Raw genomic sequence first — 20,504 nt, 5'->3', positions numbered from 1 at the left:
GAAAGTCTTAATTGTTTTATTTGTGCTAGAAAAAAGCAGTTTTAATTTTTTTAAAGGCCATTTTAAGGTCAAAATTATTAGCTCATTTAAGCAAATTTTCCCAATTGTCTACAACCCACTGTTATACAATAACTTGCCTAATTATCCTAACCTGCCTAGTTAACCTAATTAATCCTAGTTAACCCTTTAAATTTCACTTTAAGCACAATACTAGGGTCTTAAGATATCTAGTAAAATTTTATTTAGTGTCATCATGGCAAAGATAAAAAAATCAGTTATTAGAAATGAGTTATTAAAACTATTATGTTTAAAAATGTGTTGGAAAAATTTTTTTTCTCTTCGTTAAATAGAAATTGAGGGAAAAAAATAAACAAGGGGGCTAATAATTCTGACCTCAACTGTATATACTAAAATTGCCAGAGTGGCATTAAAAAGCATAATTAAACGAACAAAGAAATAAAACTGTCACAGTAATTGTTTTCTATGCTGGTTCACGCACTGTCAAGCAGTTTAGAATTTAAATGGCCAGTGAGAAGCACTATAAGGTTATATTACCATGTTTGAAATAAAATAACACCTACACTAACTGATACTTGGCTTATTTTTTTAGCTTAACTTTTTTTCATGATACTTGTACATGATTGCTCGGCATCACAAGTTCATAGCTTTACCAGATGAGCTACAGAGCAAGTTTTCCAGATTGGGAAAGCCAATCATATGGAGATATACAGTATATAGAGTTGAAGACAAAAGTATAAGCTCTCCAATGAAATGTTCTTTTACAAAACCACTGTTGTCTATTGTTGTGCTAATTTTGTTAATAGTACCATTTTATAAAAGTACCTATTGTACTTCTAACAATGTATGAATTTGTATTGTGGTGTGATTGCAGCATAAAGCTCATAGAAATGATCATAGCTTATTTCAAAGAACAACTGCAATCCCAGTGCAGCTAGCTATGCTTTGGCACACACTAAGTTTCCTTAGCCAGGAAATAGTTTAAGGGTGATGCAGATATATGTGTGTTGTTAAGATATGATTGTATCACTATTTGTTCAGAAAAAAAAAAAAACCTTGTTCCCAGGCTCTTATTTTATTATTTCTATATGAGAGGTAGATGTTAAACTGTCATATTAAATCCCAATGCTTTTCTCGACAGTAACTGTAACAGTAAAAATAAAACAAATGTTTGATACAGCTTTTTTACCACAGGGCTTTGCTGTTGTCAAACTATTTCAAGAATGCTGTTTAAATGTTTGTCTGACATTACTTTGAACCTCAGACCTAGATGTTGCAATATTTTCCCCTCAAGAAACCGGCGCTACAAAATGTTTAAATTCATATTCTACCTTTTCTCTTGATCATTAAAGCTACATGGACAAAGAATAACTCTTTTTGGAATAGCTTTGTATTTTCTTTAGTATTTTTTATAAATCAATAAACAAAGTTATATATGTAAAAGATCATATTTTATCTTTGTACTTACTTTTTAAGAAATGTAAAATATTAAATGTCATCTGTATGGACCGACGTCTAGTCTGCACTCCAGTATTTTTAATGAATAATGCCACTGTTGTACTCCGGGTTCACAGCTGGCTGTCAGAAGCTGCAATTGATACTGACTGCCTCTTTTCACAGTTGAAGTTTATTCTCAGTCAATATCTGGTAATATCCAGATACATTTTAAAAAAAATTTTACATCCCAAAATAATAAGAGATGACAAACTCTGACAAAGTTGTGCTTTAATTTCAACAAAATTATTTACAATGACTCCGCTGACTATAAATAGGTAAAACAGGACCACTTGTTTGCTTCACTTTTGTGTAATAATGATTCTTTAGCTTCTATTTAGTATAAGGAAACACAGTTACAAGACAGACACAAGATTTCATTACACACATTCACACAGACAGGATTGTGTCTCATCTTATAAGTATAAATTATTTTTTCCTCATCATTTTTAAAAATGAAGGTGTCTAAAATCAGTAACTCAACCTCAGCTTGTTCAAAAGGCTTCATGTTTAAATAATTCAGGTAATGAAATGCACAAATTCCTCCGTATTAAGACCAAAGTATATTAGGGTTATTTTATTCTAACATACGTGGACAGTTGACAACACAACCTTTAAAAGTTTACTTCATTTAATAGTGAACACCTCAACACACATTAGGACAGTTATAAGAGATAAATTATCTTTTGTATTGTTTAAAATAGCGTATTTGATTGTATTTTATTCCCCTCACACATGCACTCATCAACATTGGCCTCCATTGTTTTTGGGTCTTCAGTAGTTTGTTGTTGTTGTCATGTCACCCTTTTTTTCGACTGTAAAACAGCAATCGTTCAGTGGACAAACTTGTAGTGCAAAAACAATTCAAAGTGCATGAGATATGCATACATTGTGCACGTGATCAGAAAAAAAAACAGGCTGTAAACATGCTCTATGCTGATGAGGAAATTCATGTAATGCACACTATACACAAACTAACCCAATCAGGGCTCCAGACTGCAATCAAACGCTTGCATTTTGCACATTATTTCCAACCAGCTTGACTAAATATTTGTATGTTACTTTTCCACTGCATGGTACGGTGTGGTTTGCTTTGGTACAGCACTCTCTGGGGCTTTTCTAGTGCGTTCAGTGCCTAGTATCACATTAGGTATGGTTCCAAGAGAGCCACAATGTTGCCAAAAAGTCACGTATACACACTGCAGATCATTGATTCATCCGAGAGAATTGTCGATAATCATCATTGGATTAGCACCTGCTATATTTAAATAGTCATCATTTTAAAGCAGTGTTTCTCAACAACATTCCTGCACTGTAAAACCCAAAAAGTTAAGGTAACTCAAACCATTTGAGGAAACTGATTGCAACAAACCATTTAAGTAAAAAAAATTAAGGAAGACTAATCCTTATGAGTTCTGTGAACATAATCCATTTGAGCAAACAAAGCAATTTAATCACAGTAAAACCCAATAAATGAAGAGAACTCAAACCAACTAAGTACTGTAAAACCCAATAAGTTAAGGCAACTCAAACCATTTGAGAAAATCGATTGCTACAAACCATATGAGTTATAATATTAATCTATATGAGTACTGTGAACTTACTCCATTTAAATTGAAGTAATGAGGTATTTAATTAACTCATTATCTTCAACACTGAGTTGAAAACTCTTTCTAAATGTGTAGAATTAATGTTCAGAAAATGTTGAGTTAACTACACTTATTTCATTTGATAAAGTTGACTGTTGGGTTTTACAGCGTGAGGACCACCATCTCTGCACATTTTCCATGTCTCATTTTCCAAAAACACCTGACTCATTAGCAGAGACTGAAAGACCTGTAATGGGTGTGACAGATAACGGAGACATCCAAAACATGCAGTGTTGGTGGTCCTCCAATAACGTGGTTGAGAAACACTGTTTTAAATAACACAATTTTATTGGTAGCATCCATTGTCTTTGTGTTGTGCTTTTGTTTGTGTTACTCATTCATTTGTATTGTGTTTATGATGATGTCACTGAAGTAGAGGCGGCGCAACTATAGCAATAGTCCTCCTTAATTTAAGCGGAATTAAACTGCAGGCTAAATGCAACCTGGTCAAGCAAATCCAAATCAAGCTGAGCTGTGCTGAAACTTACTGTACCGTACAAAAATCGGCTTTAGAGGTTGTCTGGGAGCCACAAATTGATTTGCTAGACTGATAAAGAATGACATTATGCATGAGATACATTGCACCAAAATCTAAATAAAACCGAATTTTTTATGTGCACTGACTATTTTTTAACTTAGTTTCAAAGGCAGCACAGCATGAGATAGAAGGAATGTGTTTTGACCCGTCGAATAAATGTTGACTGTTAAATAAAGGGAGAAGGGTTAAGTTTGAACTATACTATGAAACCAAATGTTAAACAAATTTGCCAATAGCTATGTTTCCATCCTATAATGCTAATTAACTTTATGTGTAATACAGGGGTAATGCGGAAGTAAAAAGACGTGCGAATAAAGTACCGTTTCAATCCAAGTAGTAAAGTGAACAAAATCGTCACTTCCTGATTAACTTTTAAAAAAAACAGTAAAAATGGAATTTGCTGCGGTAGGAGAAGCCGCGTGAATCTTTTCTTCATTTGATAAATGACTTGTGCCTCAGAAGACAATCCTGACAAGCAGTAAAACTAATTACACTAATACAGAAACGGTTACACCATTTTAGAATGACCAAAACAACATTTTAGATGTTTTACAATGTGCTCAGCCTGCTGGTTTTTATCTCTTATAACAAAATCACATGACCTTTTTTAATGCACATACTGGAATTTGTTCGGTAAAAGTGTTTTCATCATAGTTTATGCGCATCGTTTCTTATCGAATAAAAAGTTTATCCTTCTCAGTTATGCACATGTTTTTTATGCACATTTTCAAAATTTATGCGCATCTTGGTGTTTTCATCAACCTTTTTATTATGCACATATCCAAAATTTAGACCACTTGGTAAGGAAGTGAGGTTGTTAAATGGTACTTGTGGTCATTGTAATCAACAAATAAATAAGTTGAATCTATTGCATTTTTATAGAATGTACTTCATTTATGAAAATATATACTGTGTATATCTGGATTTTAGCTCTTAACTCAGTCTACTGTTAAATGTGTATTTCTAAGAGACAAAACTTGTAATTACAATTACATGCAGCACTAACAAATCTGGTGTTTGTGTCATTATCTGTAGAGCTTAGCAGCACCAGTGCCACTGCTCTCAAAAGTTAGTCTGGAGCCCTGCCCCGCAAGCATATATAAAAATGAAGTATACTTTGGACTTAAGCAATGTCCCAGTGTGCTACATTGTGCCAGTGTGTGTCTGCTATGCATATAGCAATTCATGCTTGGTTTTCCTTAACCAATTCAAAAACAATTCAGGACTAAATGAATTGCTTTTCTTCCAGCACACTGAAAGATTTGTTTAAAAGTGTTTGTTCACTGTCTATAAACCTGTACCCAAAAAGTTTCATGGTCGGTCCACAGACTTTTTGTACAACTTGTGCAAGTTTGAATGGTATACTGAGCCGCCATTTCTCCACTTGTTCTGAAGAGTTTTTTTGGGTTGAATAGACTCCGTTTGCTTCTGATGCGTGTGTGTTCTTGAGGATCCAGTCCCTTGCTTGTGTCGTCATCGGGATGCCTGTGAAATTGTACATTTCTGCTGCTTTCTGCATGGGGTACCGGGCGATATCCTCATAACGTACCAACATATAGCGTTTTTTCAACCATTTGGGTTGACTTAAGCCCAGCTCGGCGGAGATTCGGATATTGTTACAATTTCCTTCAAGACGCTTAACCTCTTCATCCTCTATTGGCACTTCCCCATTGACAGCCCAACTTTTCCAGTTCTGGTACTTGCCAGCAAACGCCACCATCCTCGAAGCCAGGATAGCTCGAGGGTCTCGCACAAGCTGTATGAGTTTGACATCCAGCCGAGGGTCCTCTACTAGAGAACGGAGTGTGTCTAGTTGACGTACTCTAACTGTTTTGATCACCCTGTGATGTTTTGCTAGACAAGCCTCGGACGCCATGGTCAAATTAAGAGGCCCACAACGTCTTGTCTTGCAATGGTATCTCTCAAAAATGTACTTTACGACTGGAGAGCAAACTTGCTCCTCACAGAGGGCTTTGCTGGACTCTCTGCGAAACAGGGAAGGGGTAACGTGATCCCGCGGAGGAGGACTGATGAAGCGCTCCAACATTGAGAAGTTGCACAGGAAAAGATGCTGCAGGACGTCCCTGTACATCCAAACAGACATGCTGCCATTTGTGCCACTCGAGCCAATAGATAGCATCCTCTCCACATGCCAGAGTGGTTCGAAGAGGTAAAACATGTTGTCGCCCTGTTGGTTAAAGAACTCGCCCACAAAGGAAGATCCTGTCCGTGTTGTGGCCATTAGGAGGATGTGCTTTCGGCCTGCTTGACTGCCATTTTTACCATATATGCTCTCTAGATAGGAACTGTTGTACCCTGTTGCTACCAGAGTATTGGAAGCATTGTAGGGCACTGGATGCTCCTGCGTCCGTCGGAGAGTCAGCTTGTCTGAGACCCTGCAATTATTGAATCAAAGAAATAAATGTAAAACCCCTTAAACTGATGAACCCATATTTATTTATTCCAACAAACTCTCACCTTGAAATAATATTGTTTTCCTTTTCAATGATGACAAGTGCCACAATGCAGATGATGATGATTGCGTACTTGTTCCTCATCCTCAAATGAACTTTTCTTTCGGAAATCCCTCCACAGACTGCTATTTAGTCACTTCTGCCAACTGTTTTGGGTTCATCTCATGTCAGAACCTAGGTCTACAATTCATCTGCAATAAACAAAATCAAGAAGAAAAAAACACGTTTTGGAACCATTTCCATAGAAACATAACAATCCCACTAACACACCAATACTGTATATTGATTCCAGGTGGTGACAGATTTATAGCATTTGGCTCAGGGGAGTATAAGCAGACACAGACAATTTCAGCTTTGTTCCCAAACAAGCAGCCTGCACTGTCATCACCTGTCCAGTAATTCCACTAATGTGGAATGATGAAAGATGATCAGGTCCAACAGCACAACGTCTCAGCAGTTCACTGCTCACTATGGCACACAATTAACCAGCAAAAGGTAGTTCTTCTTTGGTATTATTGAATAATAGGAACCATTTTTTATTATTTTTTGTCTCTTTACTTTTAATCAAACAATTATTTGTATTGGTCATGTAAGGGTCATATATTAACTGAACTTCTAATGTTGTGGGTGAGTGCTGTGCATACTAATTACCATTTTTGCAGAAGTAGATAGATGCGGGTCCAAAATTAAATTCAGCTCTGCAGAAACTTCCTGTCTGAAGAGAGGTGTTAAAACTGAACACAGAACACAGAAAGATGTATACTTTGTTGTTGGGCAGAGAATTCATAGAAAAAGAGGAAGTATGCCGAAGGGGCGGCCAAGGACTGAACAATGACTGACAAGTGACGTTACACCAAAACTCCACCTGTTAAGATCGGTGGTGTATATATGCTGAAGTCAGGAAATATATGTTAGTTGCGAACCTCTTGAATGTAATTCTTGTATTGCATTGGGGTAACGTAACCCAGAGCTCTGTCATCGAATTATTCATTTGTATCCAATAAATTGTTACGATTTTTGACATTGAAGAAAAACCTCTCCAGACCTTTTCTCTTGAACACGCATGGAATAGAGATAGATATTCCAACAGTATTATCTTTTTTATAGTTTCATTTTAGTATTATACATTACAAATTACACATGGTGACAAAGTTAGAATTTGTGTTTACTTTATTTATTACTAACTATTAAATATAGATGTTTATATTTTATACTTTTAATAATGCTGAGAGTGACAATGGAGTGATCCAAAAGAAGCATTGGTACTGACTCTAGACAGCCCGCAGTCAAATGTCACTTCCTATTGCACCAAGACTGAAATGCTTTTATTAAATCCAAAGAATCCAGATGGTGGATTTTTTTTTGTTTGGCAGTAAACAGTTTTCATTTGTGACGAAAAGCTTAGATGTACAGGCTACAATAAACTTTGCATTGTATTATTTTGCATTGTTTGTAATAGCATTATAACAGTATTTATTTAATACACTATCTTATGAAAGCAGACAGTAACTATACTGTAATCCTTGGCTGTTCTTTCACTCCTGAGAGTTCAGGACTTGAATTCCATGAACCATCTGTTAACAGTCTCTGACCGCTTGTTGTGGGGGTAGTTTTTGTTTACTGTATAAATAAACGCTTGTTTTGGAGTGTAATTAACTAGATTTAGAACTGAAGGTTCTACAGAAGGCAAGAGTATATAAAGAAAAGGTAACACTTAATTGTGATTGTCCATTTGAGTATTAGTAGACTGTCTGCTTAATATCTGTTGATACTGCTCCTTCAACAGACATTTAACTGACTATAAAAAAATTTTGCAAGTACATGTCAACTTACACTAGCCCTAACATTCTACTTATAATCTAATGATAATTAGTTGGCATGTAGATGCAATGTGACTTAAATTTAACAAACGAACCATCAAAATTATGTGAGATCGAAGAAACTTTGTTATTAGTGACAGTGGCTATTATGTGAACTGCAGCCACTTATTGCTTGAGCTTGCATCCATGCGCATTTATGAATGTGATTCAATATACTCATGTTAGACTTATTTGTTCTTTATATAAAATGGCAATGGAAATATCTCTGGAGCAAATTGTTGGTTTACATACAAATATACACCGCAAACCTTTTTCTCGATAACAAAATAAAGAGACACTTGTAAGTGTTGGAATAATCAATTCCATGCGTGTTTAAAAAAAAAAAAGATCAATGGTGGTTTTTCTTTAAGGTTTCACATATTAGCAATTTATTGTATACAAATGAATAATTCGATTTACAGAATTTTGTTATCCTCAATGCAATGAAAATGTACATTCAGGAGCTGCGCACAGACTTTAACTTATATGGGCAGTTGATACTAAAAGGTGGAGTTTTGTGAAATTCGTCACTTGTCAATCATTCTCCAGTCCTTCATCGGCCGCACCCATACATACATCGTTTTTCTCTACGAATTCTCTGCACAACATTAAAAAGTCTAAACCTTTCTCAACTGCACATGTGTTCAGTTTTAAAACATCTCTGTGAAAGTAAATTTAGCTTCAAAGCTTAAGTTAATTTTAGACAATGCTCCATCTACTTCTGCAAAAATGTTTCATTAATCCTTTTTCTTTTCTGTATTTTTATTTTACTGTAGCAGCAACATTCTTTTCATAAAATCAGACTACATGCTTTCATAGAAAATCTAAAACGCGGAAGATTTTGATTTGAAGTGCCATTAAAAGTGTTTACGCAATGCCAAAAATTTAAATGATGAATAAGGCTTTAGTACATTTCTTAAACCATTTGCAAAACAGTAAGTGCATTTCTCAAAACAACTCGTACCAATGGCAAATTCTGATCAACATGACACAAGCAATTTATAATGTAGGAAACAGCAAAGAATTGTAGGTAATCATTTGCATAGACATTTCAAAGAAATGAGAAACTGCTTTATTGATGTGCACAAGTTAATCAATGATCTGAAGATTGAACAGGTAGTTTTGAGTTTCAATTCTGATCTGAGAAATATACTAAAGCCACTGAGAAAAACTGTAATGCATATCAAACAGATTGTTAATCTTTATTGAGTAAAAAAATTCCCTAATCTTAGATACCCGTTTCCTGTGGGATATGATAAAGAAATAACACCATTACACCTCTACAAATGAACCAGGCTGTTGCATTGCAGTAAAACCAATTGCTTTAGGGCATGTTTGACCCCAGATAACCCCACTGAATGGCTTTGAGTGGGTGAGCTGCTATAACCTGACGCAGCTCCATTCATGACTTTGTGTCGTTTAGCAGCAGTAATGCATGGTGTAAGAAAACCAAACAACACCAGTGAGTGGCTAAAGAAATAAACTACAACCGCTGGAGCTGAGAGAGGAAATACCTTTAGTGGCGCATCAATCATTCTTTATGCTAGCGTCTTGAATTTTTTTAAACCTACAAAAAGTTTCCTATGTCATGGCAAAGTTCCCACGATCCAGTGTATTTAAAGCATTACAAAAAACATTTGAGTATAATCAACAAAAAATGTGCTTCCCTATGCCTTCTTCCATTTGCCCACAGCATATGTTTAATTCCCAAATAATTTTGGCTGTTTCCACTGGGTGGTATGGTACAGTAGGCTTTTTGGTACCTTCTGAAAGTTAAAATGGCCATAAAAGCAAACCATACCACTTTTTGGGTACCCTTTCGAAAGGGCTCAAACAAACCTTGTTGTCATCTTGATGAACAGCCACAAAGCCAAGAAGAAGAACACAATCTACCCTGTGCCTCGTAGTTGTTTACAAGGCCGTCTGAAGCGCAAGTAGTTTCACTTCTCGTCTGCGCTCACCGCGCATCTATAATTAAAATAATGAACTTCTTGAGCTGATGATAATAACGTGATTATTAAAGTGCTTCTGACATCCAAGTCTTACAGAAATAGACAAACGTGAGACTGATGTGCGAAAAAACAAAGGAGAAGTCGAAATGATTCTTTCAGCAACCTAAAACATGAACACACACTGCCCTGTTCAACCATTATCATCACCTTTTGGACTAATATGAACTCCAAATGAGAGAATTAGTTTCTAACAAGAAGTTAAATGTGCTGGCGAAGATTAAAGATACAGATGAGAGGTTTGCATTGACTGTGGGCTATATGTTGCGTCTTATTTTTGAACCCAAATAAGGACTAAATGTTTGCTGAGTGTAGTTTTTCTGTAATTGGTAACATCTCAGAGACTGTAAGGACTTGTATGTGTTCATATATGTTGCATTTATTTATTTATTTATTTTATATAATTGCAGACGTTACAGTAGACTATTTCACACTATCATTGATCTGCAGTTATAATCAAATCATGTTCATAGAAAGGTTAGTAATGAACATTTATACACAAGTATTTGTGTATAAAGCACCTGTTTTTTATGAAGTGCTTCTCATACGATATGTGAACAACTTGTACGCCTTTACTTTAACATTTCCTTGACCGAGAACAACATCGACTGAAACTACCATTGCTACCCTTTTGGCAGTGGAAACGCAAGCCTGATAAATGTGACCTGTACTGTTCCGTACTACTCTATTAATGACACCCCCTTATTAGCGCACTTGACATTTACTGCCAACTTTCATAAAATTGTACATGGCTCCTACAACATGGGGTTCATCTGGATTATATCAAGAACACATATTTGCAAATAAACCAACAAGGCCATTGCCTGACAGAAGCTTTTACGCATGTGACACTGTGCTAAAGATCGTAAGTCTCGAAGTAAGACGTGTACCAGTAGGAACGCTGTCATAGGTAAATGCCATGCAATTTGTCTGCACAAAGAGTAGCATTTAGGATACGACACAATTTTTCGAGCCGTCAAGGAATGATAGTGCGCAGTCTAAATAAATATAAACCAATTATGTGGGCTTATTATGCCCTTGCCGTCAAACTGTCATGCACGGCGGTTGAGCTGAAATCTTTACATATTCAAAAGCCACTGGAGCGTTTGACAAATCTGATGATCTGCTCAAGCAGAAACGGACATCACTCTGTTCATCATTCCCATACAAATTACATTAATGGCTTCTCTTACAGCCGTATAGATGTGTTGGGGAGTAAAAATGCTTTAATAGACCTACTGCAGCAGCAGGAGCGTTGGTTTATTTTCATTGTGTAAAATGTGTTTGGATTTGATTTGTTCCCCAGAGATAGGAGGAAGATCCAGCTTGTTAAAATAAACTACAGCACATCTGATGCATTCACACCAGTCTGTGACATATGGTCAATCATTTTAAACCTTTGGGATAGCGCCACCTTTTTTTTTTTATTCAGTAGTATTACTCGAATGTAATCTAGTGGCATTTTCTGTCAGAAAACATGACACAGGAAGTGAGTTAGCATGGCTTTCAGAGAGGTGTGCGCCGTCTGGGGCCAGGGAGCATGTTTCATCCTTGTGTTTTTGTCTTGTTTCATTACTGAGCGCTTTGCGGTTCAGCAGTGCGTGATGGAGCCTTCTGGGAGATAGGCAGTGTTTAGCTGGAGTTCTTCTATATGAGATAAATCCACTATCACCAGTGACAGGCTCGCTTGTGCTGCCCGAGCCCACGAGTTGCAGCTGCGGCAGTGGTGGAGGAGGGGGAACAGGAATGGAAACAGGGGGTGTATTTGTCATGGACGTATCACAAAATGTAAACCTTAAAGAGACGTGGCACCAAATGGCTTCTTTCACACACACACACACACACACACACACACATACATACACACACACAGACTAAATCAATCACACACACACATAGTAAAGGCACAGCATGACTTTCACTTGTTTTGAGTTGATCACTGGGGACTAATCTTACAAGTAAATATTATGGTAACACTGTAAAAAGCTGAAACATTTGTCTTTTGAATTTCTGTCTTTATTGGTTATTGATTAAAATTGAAAATGCGGTTTTCTGGAATAAAAATGAACAAAAACAAATATAACTATTAGAAGGACAAATTAAGGGTCAATGTGCAGCCCCTCTATTCTGATTAATTGTCATCTTAGATACTTCGAACTATGGAATTAAGCTATTTTTTAGAAAGAATAATTGAAAAGACGATATTATATGACCCCTAAACTTTTATAGTATAATAACAGGTCAGAGTAAGTATGTGGTTTCATGTTTCATGAATTGGCTATGTGACGATGGAACATTATCTTGCACATTTTGAATGGATTTTAAAAAATGAAAGAAAAGCTAAAACATTAAGGCAAATAATTTATTTTTAGCAAATATTTTTGCTAGGGGTGTCGAAATTAATTGTTTCCTCTGTGCACCGCAATGCAGTGGTGGATTTAGGCATGGGCAATATGGGCAATTGGCACCTTGTCGGGGGGAGACACAGGGAGACGGTAACGGGGAGAAAAAAAATAAGCCCCAGTAAAAGCTTTGAGATACCATCTACTTCATTCAAGTATATTGAGATATATTGAGTATATTTAGAGTGTTAATGCCAGAATAAAGACGTTAGGAGTGATTCACATTTAGCATCTTTTACATGCGCAAGCTTGTTACTCTCTATGTGCAACCGAAACAGCGCTGGTGAAATCAAACTGACGCATGCTCACAAAAAACGATTCCCAAGTGCCTCACGCTCTGCTCTGCCCCCGGTGTGAATCCCGGTTGTTTACAGTTACACAGATAAAATAGGCGCGTCTATGTGCTGTGAAACCGGAGTAAATGGTTTAAATTTTATGCAGAGGTGTCGGGAGCAAGCGAGTTTTGTAAGTCGACAGAACTAAAGTTTATATAATGATGATCTTATTTTGACAAAGCATTACTATGAAGCAGAAAGGGATAATGAGTCAGAGAGTTAAAGCTTTCTCTGCCATGAGACGGGTCAAAGACAACAGACAATTCTGTAAACATAAATATTTTTGTATTATGAATTGTCATTAATATTCATGCAAAAGATTTCTTAAGTGATCTTTACATATCACTCCACTCCAGTTGTGTCTTTATTTACATAGTTTTGCAGTTACATATAGGATTGATTTATGTTGTTTATTTAGAATAGTAATTGTATATTAATAATAATATTGGGCGGTATATTGGCCAGTAATGGGTTGCCGCTGGAAGGGCATTCGTATGGGGTGGTTCGCCCAGGGTGCTATTTAAGCTAGAACCAGCACTGCCACGATGCAGACGCAGACATTTTGGTATTGGTTCAGTAATAATTATAATAATCATAATCAATGATCAGTTATTACCTACTTATTACGTCATTTATCTCATATGAGCTATGTCGCGGTAGCTATGGCGAAGGGAGGCAAACATGAGTAATTAAAACACCCCAACTACCTAAAAATGCAGAAACTGCACAATTGAGTGCTTGTGAGTTTGCTGGACAGTCTTTCACTGACACTGAACAGCAGAAGCCCCTATTTCTCTGCGATTGAGAAAATGAAAGTAAACTCTCTCTCTCTCTCTCTCTCTCTCTCTCTCTCTCTCTCTCTCTCTCTATATATATATATATATATATATATATATATATATATATATATCTTTCTCTCTCAGTGGACTTCTAACCTGTTGGTGTGAAGTTTCCTCTCCTCTTGCCTGTTACAGCATTGCTTCTGTATACAGACATGAGTGAGTTTTCTCCACCGCATCCATCATGAATCAAGCTGGATTTATACTTTCACCTGGGCCGCATCGCGCACCTCGTGAAATGGACGAGGCTGTGATCGCCAATGCTGTGTATCAGTGTTTATCATCGGTGAGTAGCGCCAGAGCATTAGAGCCAATCACAGCCCTTTCTGTTGAGCATGTGACCAATCGTAGCAGTGTCAGAACTCGCCTGACAAGGCTCAGTAAGCAAGCAGGATATTTACCAGTACATTTGTTTATTTGCTATAAATGCTCATGTTGTTCTGTGACTTGAGTTTTTAAAAGTAGTTCATATATCTAACTTGTATTAAAGGACAAAATTGTATTACATATAATATATAAATATAAATATATTTTTTCTTGTGCTGTGAAGTAAAATATAATTATGTATGGAAAGCATCATCAATGCACCGTTATGCATCGAGATATCGAATTGAACGGAATCGATGATATGAGAGCCTATTCGTTCAATTATTTAGTCTCTACTTCCCTTCCTAATCTGCAATTGCCTCTCTGGTTCTACCGCTAACTGGATTACAAAAAAAAAAAAAAAATAATAATAATAATAATTACTAATGTTTTGCTTCTTACACTTTACATACCTGAAACTTACAACCTACAGCCCTTATTCATTGTTGCTCTTATAGTTGTGTAAATTGCTTCCTTGTCCTCATTTATAAGTCGCTTTGGATAAAAGCGTCTGCAAAATGACTAAATGTTATGTAAATGTAACCGAACAGTGAGACCAGTGTAGGTTCACACCTCTACTTTTTGAGTATAACATAACTTTTGTACATTTATTGACATGTGGTGCCATAATACAATTTGCGGAGAGAGGTTTATTACTCAGTTCTTTACTTAATCAGTTTTACAAATGGTAAAGAAAATAGGGATGAATATCTGTAAACTCATAAGATTAAGTTAAATATTAAGTAGGCAAAACAAACTTTTGTCACGTGACATTTGTTTGCTTTTAAAGAGATATAAAAGAAAGAAAGAAAGAAAGAAAGAAAGAAAGAAAGAAAGAAAGAAAGAAAGAAAGAAAGAAAGAAAGAAAGAAAGAAAGAAAGAAAGAAAGAATGTTACATTTTTACCAACAAGTACCAATTATTAACATTAATTAGGCTTATAACCTGCCTATTATTAAAAAAGTATTGCCTTATTAGTATGTATACATCTTCTGTATGATCTTATTCTACACCTATAATCCTACCCAATTTCTAAAACTAAGTACTACCTTAAAACTCATATTAGAGCTCATTCAGGCAAAACTCTTAAATGTACTAATAGCCAGGACTGTATCTTGGATGGATGGATGGATGGATGGATGGATATGAGAATTAAGCTAATAAAAGACAGAACAATCTCTAAAACTATGTTGTCTGGTGCAGAGAAAGTAATTAAGCTACAAAACTTCCAGTGAAAGTTAATGGAGCGTGACTGAGAGACGATAATTATAAAATTGACATGACTGGACTGATAACAGATGCTGCTGGATTAAAAAAAAATCTTACCTTACTGAACGGAACTGGTTCATCTGGAGCATCCTAAATGATTGCGTCTGGTACACATTGTTCCTGTGCGAAAATAAAAACTCCAAAGCACTGCGCTCATTTACTTGAGGGAATAGGCTATCACTCAAATTACACGAAAGAAAAAGGTTTATCAATCCTGTAATATAGACTTAATGCACTTGTTTCCACGAACAAAGCGAGACCTTTCACTGAAAACGAACTTCCCATTTAGGCATTTCTAAACAGGAATTCATATGCTAAACGGTTCCAAAGTCATTTCACTCTTCTAGCATTTCCTAAATACTTTTTATTCAAGTATATCCATGTGCGTTTTTCTCCGGTAAATCATGCTGGGAAACATGTCCATTACTCGGCGGTTTCCAAGTTTTGGGCTATCCTTGGATACACGGTCACGTGGTCAAATAAGAACCCCCTGTGTGTGTTCACAAGGGCTTTTCTGTTTGAGGAGGGCCCGGGACACTCCTACGTGGATTTCTTCACCCCCCCTTTTGCAAAGGGGTTGATGGGGTCTGAAATCTGCGATAAAACGCTGAGTACACTTAATAAACGAATAACGGGAAAAAACGTGTCTGAACGAAACTGCGAAGCACAGTTAGGCTGCTTTCCAACATGTTTTTATCTAAAAGTTACTACAGTTATCGTTTTATTATGCTGTGATAATACTATGCAACATCTTTTAAATTGTGTTTGAAAGTTTTTTAATGTTTGTTAAACTATAGATTTCTCTGTAGACAGGCTAGTTTGTGTGCGTTTTTATGCACTTGTTTGATGTGCTGCTATTTTGCTCTGAATGAGTGCTCAGAGATCACTTAACGCACAGATTGTTGATTTATGAATGTGCCACGATTGAGAACCTCAAAACTTTTAGTATTAACGTCATGTAACCACGTGGTGGCGGTGATGTACAGTAGTATTGATCTTTTTTAATGAAATACAATGATTAAAATATTCACATTTTAAACCGTTTTCTTGCTATATAGTAAAAATACTGTTTTTGTATGTGTATTGAATCTCAGCTGCATCTTTTCAAGAACTTTCAGAGCAACTTTTGAGGTACTATTGTTATCTTATTTAAACATTGTGATGTTTACAGCTGTTTGTCTTTGTGCAGCTGTGGAAATAAAGGAGGCCACTTAAAATAAGCAGTTGCTGGAATAATTGTGTAAATTTAACTCAAATTAAAATCTTTTTTTACTGGTCTGTAACTTTGCTTAAATTGTCATGATAGCATTTGTTTTCAATCTTTATAAAATAGTTTATTGAAGTTAGTTTTTTGTAGAACAAAGCCTCTACATGACAAATTTATTTTAAATTAGGAAAAACTTTTATCCATAGTTTACACAATAAAAAATACTACATTTTACTCAAACACAACATAACTAAATTGTCATTGTTTTGCATTAAATTACAATAAAAATGCAATTTGTTGACTTTTATAAACTGAACTAAATTGTAAAAACACAATATCAGTGTTTTAACTTCAGCAGAGTTAAAATATACATTTTTAGTAGAATAACCCCAATTGTCAACAAGAACAAATGAAAACATTTGTTATTCTGGCCATTTGACATTTTTTGGTGCTCTAAATTATATATATATATATATTTATATATTAATATCTAAATTATATATATATATATATATATATATATATATATATATATATATATATATATATATATATATATAATTTATATATATATATATATATATATATATATATAATTTAGATATTAATATATAAATATTAATATTTTCCTCAAACCCATACCTAATAAATCCGGTAATCCAGAGAAACTGATCATTCAGGTGGTCTCCTACTTTTTTCCGTAACGTAAAGTGCATATCTCTGCAACTTTATTTATATAGCTTAAATACAAGGGCCATGTTTGTTTACATTTCTCAGAGCATTTTGGAAATAGGAGAAACGTGCAAAAAGAAAATGATTGGGTTGGTCGACCATGTAAAAGCTTAAACACTGAGCTATAATACGTAATATATTTTCAAATGAACTGAAGTTTGCAAGAAGATTATTATGACCCAAATATGCTGATGCCCCAGACTTTACATCCAATCCAAAGCTTATTTGTAATCCAAGCAGTAACATTCTAACATGTGGATTGAAGATTTCAGATCTTTATAGCTACACAGTATTGGGCTTGATGAAATATAAAGTGTCCCAGTTGTCACACATCCGTTTTCACAACTGTAACCTTTCCGAATGTCAGAAATTACCTTTGTAATATTGAATATAATGTAATAAAAAGTGTTGTAATGAATCAGTACACACATTCATATGTATATTCAAGCACACGTAGATACATATAATATTATTTCATATAATGTTTCTACCTTTAAATGTCATATTTTCATATATCAAAATGTTAAAAAGGATATTTGATGTATAAATTCACACTGATATCATTAAAAATCAGGCAGACTCAGAATGTCATTTGAGGTTTCTTTCCGTTTTCCTCTTTTTTATTTTTTTATTTTTGTTGGCTTTTGCATGTCCTATTTTAGACCATGCCAGGATAATCACAATAAATGCGATATCTAAGACCTTTTATATTCACGTCAGAAACAGATTTAAGAAGATGATAATATTTTTCATAAATGGTAAATCTGTCTGCCATTCAAGGTTTCTATTCTGTCACATAATCCACACTGCTGATGTATGACTGACGCACATGACCACCATATACAAGACGTTTTCAGGTTTAATCTGTCAAAACACTGGATTTTTGTCTTGCTTTTAGTTTTTTCTCTGATTAAAAAATGAGCATTCTTTTTATATAATAGAGCAAAATTATCCTCATTGCTTAGGATTTCTAAATGTAGATAATACAATAGCAATGCAATAAATCTGTTATTAATAAGCATAATCACTTCAGAATTTTGATCATCATCTTAAGATAATCAATATGTTGTGATGTGGCCAGATTTCACTGTTTTCTGTGCTGTTCATGCAGAGATGTTTCTAGTTTGTATGTCCCTGTAGACTGGCTCTGAGCACTACACGATGATGAAGGATTATTGTAGGTTAATCTGCTTGCCTGCCATCTGCCTGTTCCAAACAAATTAAACCTGAAAGCAAAGCCACACTCACAAATGTAGATGAAGGTAAATTGGCAGGTGTTTCGGTTTGTGATCCCCACAGCTGCTCATCTGAGCGAGAAGTCATATGAAAACAGTTTTATTTCTATATGGCAACTGAATCTGAGACTTTACAACTAGCATGTGATTTTCAGTAGTCAGTAATAGCAAGGCTAGTTTTTATCCATGCTCATCTGTTCTTTTGACTGTTTTATTTATTGTATGTTTTTATGTGTGTACTATATGCATGTATGTGCAGTATTTATGTATTTATTTATTTAACAATATTTAATTAACAAAATTTATTTAATAATATGTATCTTGTATTTATTTTATATTTATTTACTTAATTGTATTAATTGTAATTGTAATTAATTGTATGCATTTATTTATCCATTTAATATTTATTTAACAATGTTTGTTTAAAAATTATTTATCTTATAACATTTTTTTATAATATTTATTTATTTAATTTATACTTGATAAGAACTTATCAATATCATTCAAAGCCTTTTATAATTTAATACTTTTTTATTTTTACAGCTTTGAACAATCACTATCTGCAGAAGAGCATTTCTTAACACACAACAATCAAACCTTAAAGCAGATGAGCTACAGCAGCAGCAGAAGAAGAGCACACTGTTGATATTCCTGACATTAACAACAGCCAACTGAGGCTACAGTTCACACAGACTCAACAAATTTGGACAATCGAAAGCCAGCAAAGGTTGTGTGGTGTCTGCTGTGACGTTTGGATATCTGATTTAGAGTTTGACCTGAACAACATGGAAGCATGAATCCATCCTGCCTCATCATATCATTGGTTCAGGCTGCTGCAGTTTAATAGTTTGAGGAATAACTTCTTGACTGATTCCTTGACTTTCTTGATTGTACTGGTGATGCTAAGTTCAAATAATCTCAAGTGTATCAAGTGTTTTCTCAAACATGACATTGAGTTCCCTAAACCCCAAACATCCCCCAAACAGATCTCAATTCAGCAGTGCACCTTTGTGATGAGCTGGAAGTTAAGATTCACATCATAGACGACAAATCTGCAGCAACTGGGTGTCAGAATTAGGACAGTTTTTTAAGGAATGGAGTCCAACTTAGATCAAAGCAAGGTGCATACAGTTGAAGTTAAAATTATTAGCAGACCTGTTTATATATATTTAAAAAATATTCTGTCCATTAAGCAGCATTTGGAAAATGTATAATATATTATATATAATATATTATACATTTCCCGAACGCTGCTTAATGGACAGAATATTTTTTCAACACATTTTTTAAATTTCTTTTGTCTTAGCCATGATGACAGTGCATACTATTTTCTACTTTTTCTAAGATGTATTAATCTAAAAGTGCAATTTGAAGATGTAACTAGGATATTATGCTAACTAGGCAATTATTAGGCTAGGATAATAAGGCTAGTTATTGGACAACAGTGGATTCTGTAGCTAATAAGAGAATATATATATATATATATATATATATATATATATATATATATATATATATATATATATATATATATATATATATATATATATATATAGGGAGCTAATTTTTATTAAATTAAATTATTAATCAATATAATTATCAATCATTTTGTCTTCAACTGTTAATATCTTTGGTCTTGCACTTTTTTTTTTTTTTTTTTTTTTTTTGTACTCCCATATCCCCCCCACCCCTCCAGCATTCCAGCATTCTGAATGCGATATTTCAGTAGTACTACAACTAAGATGGTGTGTAACCTGTCACATCAGTTCAGGTGTGCTGCTCGCGAGCCCCTCTTGTGGCCAGAAATTACTATGCAGCAAAGCTGGGCTTCTAAAAATGCACTGAGGGTTAAGGCTTGTGTCATTGGATTAGGCTTTAGCACCTGCCTCAGCTCTCCTCAATCTGAAACAAACACCCTTAGAAGGACACCGACATAGCTCTGTTCAATAGTGTGCTGTCTGGCCTGCTGTAACCGCTCTGCTTTGTTAGGATGAAGAATGCAAGGGAAATACAGTTTTCATCATTTCTTCTGTTAGCGCATTTCTGCTTTGGTATGTATTCATTAACACCTTTGAACTC

At 35.0% G+C, this 20,504-nt stretch overlaps 2 protein-coding genes across 14 annotated transcripts in view; one reads left to right on the top strand and one right to left on the bottom strand.

Moving 5' to 3' along the window:
• The window catches only part of cdhr1a (cadherin-related family member 1a), a 221,539-nt gene that overhangs the window by 176,261 nt on the left and 24,774 nt on the right, over positions 1 to 20,504 (top strand). For 2 of the 12 annotated variants that reach the window (XM_073919507.1, XM_073919506.1), the window contains 3 exons: positions 18,331 to 18,452; positions 18,969 to 19,546; positions 20,122 to 20,476. The exons of 5 other annotated variants lie outside the window; for them this stretch is intronic. In XM_073919507.1, the coding sequence (XP_073775608.1) occupies positions 20,416 to 20,476 (61 nt within the window). In that variant the 5' untranslated portion in view covers positions 18,331 to 18,452; positions 18,969 to 19,546; positions 20,122 to 20,415. 12 annotated transcript variants of the gene reach the window in all.
• On the bottom strand, positions 1,727 to 15,739 carry chst3a (carbohydrate (chondroitin 6) sulfotransferase 3a). Of its 2 annotated transcripts, none has more exons than XM_005156847.6 (3): positions 15,309 to 15,739; positions 6,178 to 6,364; positions 1,727 to 6,095 (listed from the first exon to the last, which is right to left on the bottom strand). In XM_005156847.6, exons 2-3 carry the CDS (start codon positions 6,255 to 6,257, stop codon positions 4,925 to 4,927), a joined length of 1,251 nt encoding a protein of 416 aa, XP_005156904.1. In that variant the 5' UTR covers positions 6,258 to 6,364; positions 15,309 to 15,739; the 3' UTR covers positions 1,727 to 4,924. The 2 variants fall into 2 exon arrangements, with proteins under 2 accessions (XP_005156904.1, NP_001139043.1); NM_001145571.1 differs by lacking the exon at positions 15,309 to 15,739 and adding an exon at positions 6,562 to 6,662 and having other exon boundaries at positions 4,925 to 6,095.

This window comes from Danio rerio, chromosome 13 (genome assembly GCF_049306965.1).
Source record: "Danio rerio strain Tuebingen ecotype United States chromosome 13, GRCz12tu, whole genome shotgun sequence".
In the NCBI taxonomy this organism is placed as follows: domain Eukaryota; kingdom Metazoa; phylum Chordata; class Actinopteri; order Cypriniformes; family Danionidae; genus Danio; species Danio rerio.
The sequence above is the reverse complement of the archived record's forward strand: the minus strand, read 5'-3'. Positions and strand labels throughout refer to the sequence as shown.

What these genes read in the sequence shown, in the direction of transcription:
- chst3a (XM_005156847.6), bottom strand. Translation starts at nt 6,257, where the DNA reads ATGAGGAACAAGTACGCAATCATCATCATCTGCATTGTGGCACTTGTC. An exon ending in GAAAACAATATTATTTCAAG is followed by an intron (nt 6,096 to 6,177) that starts GTGAGAGTTTGT and finishes CAATAATTGCAG; the next exon opens with GGTCTCAGACAAGCTGACTC.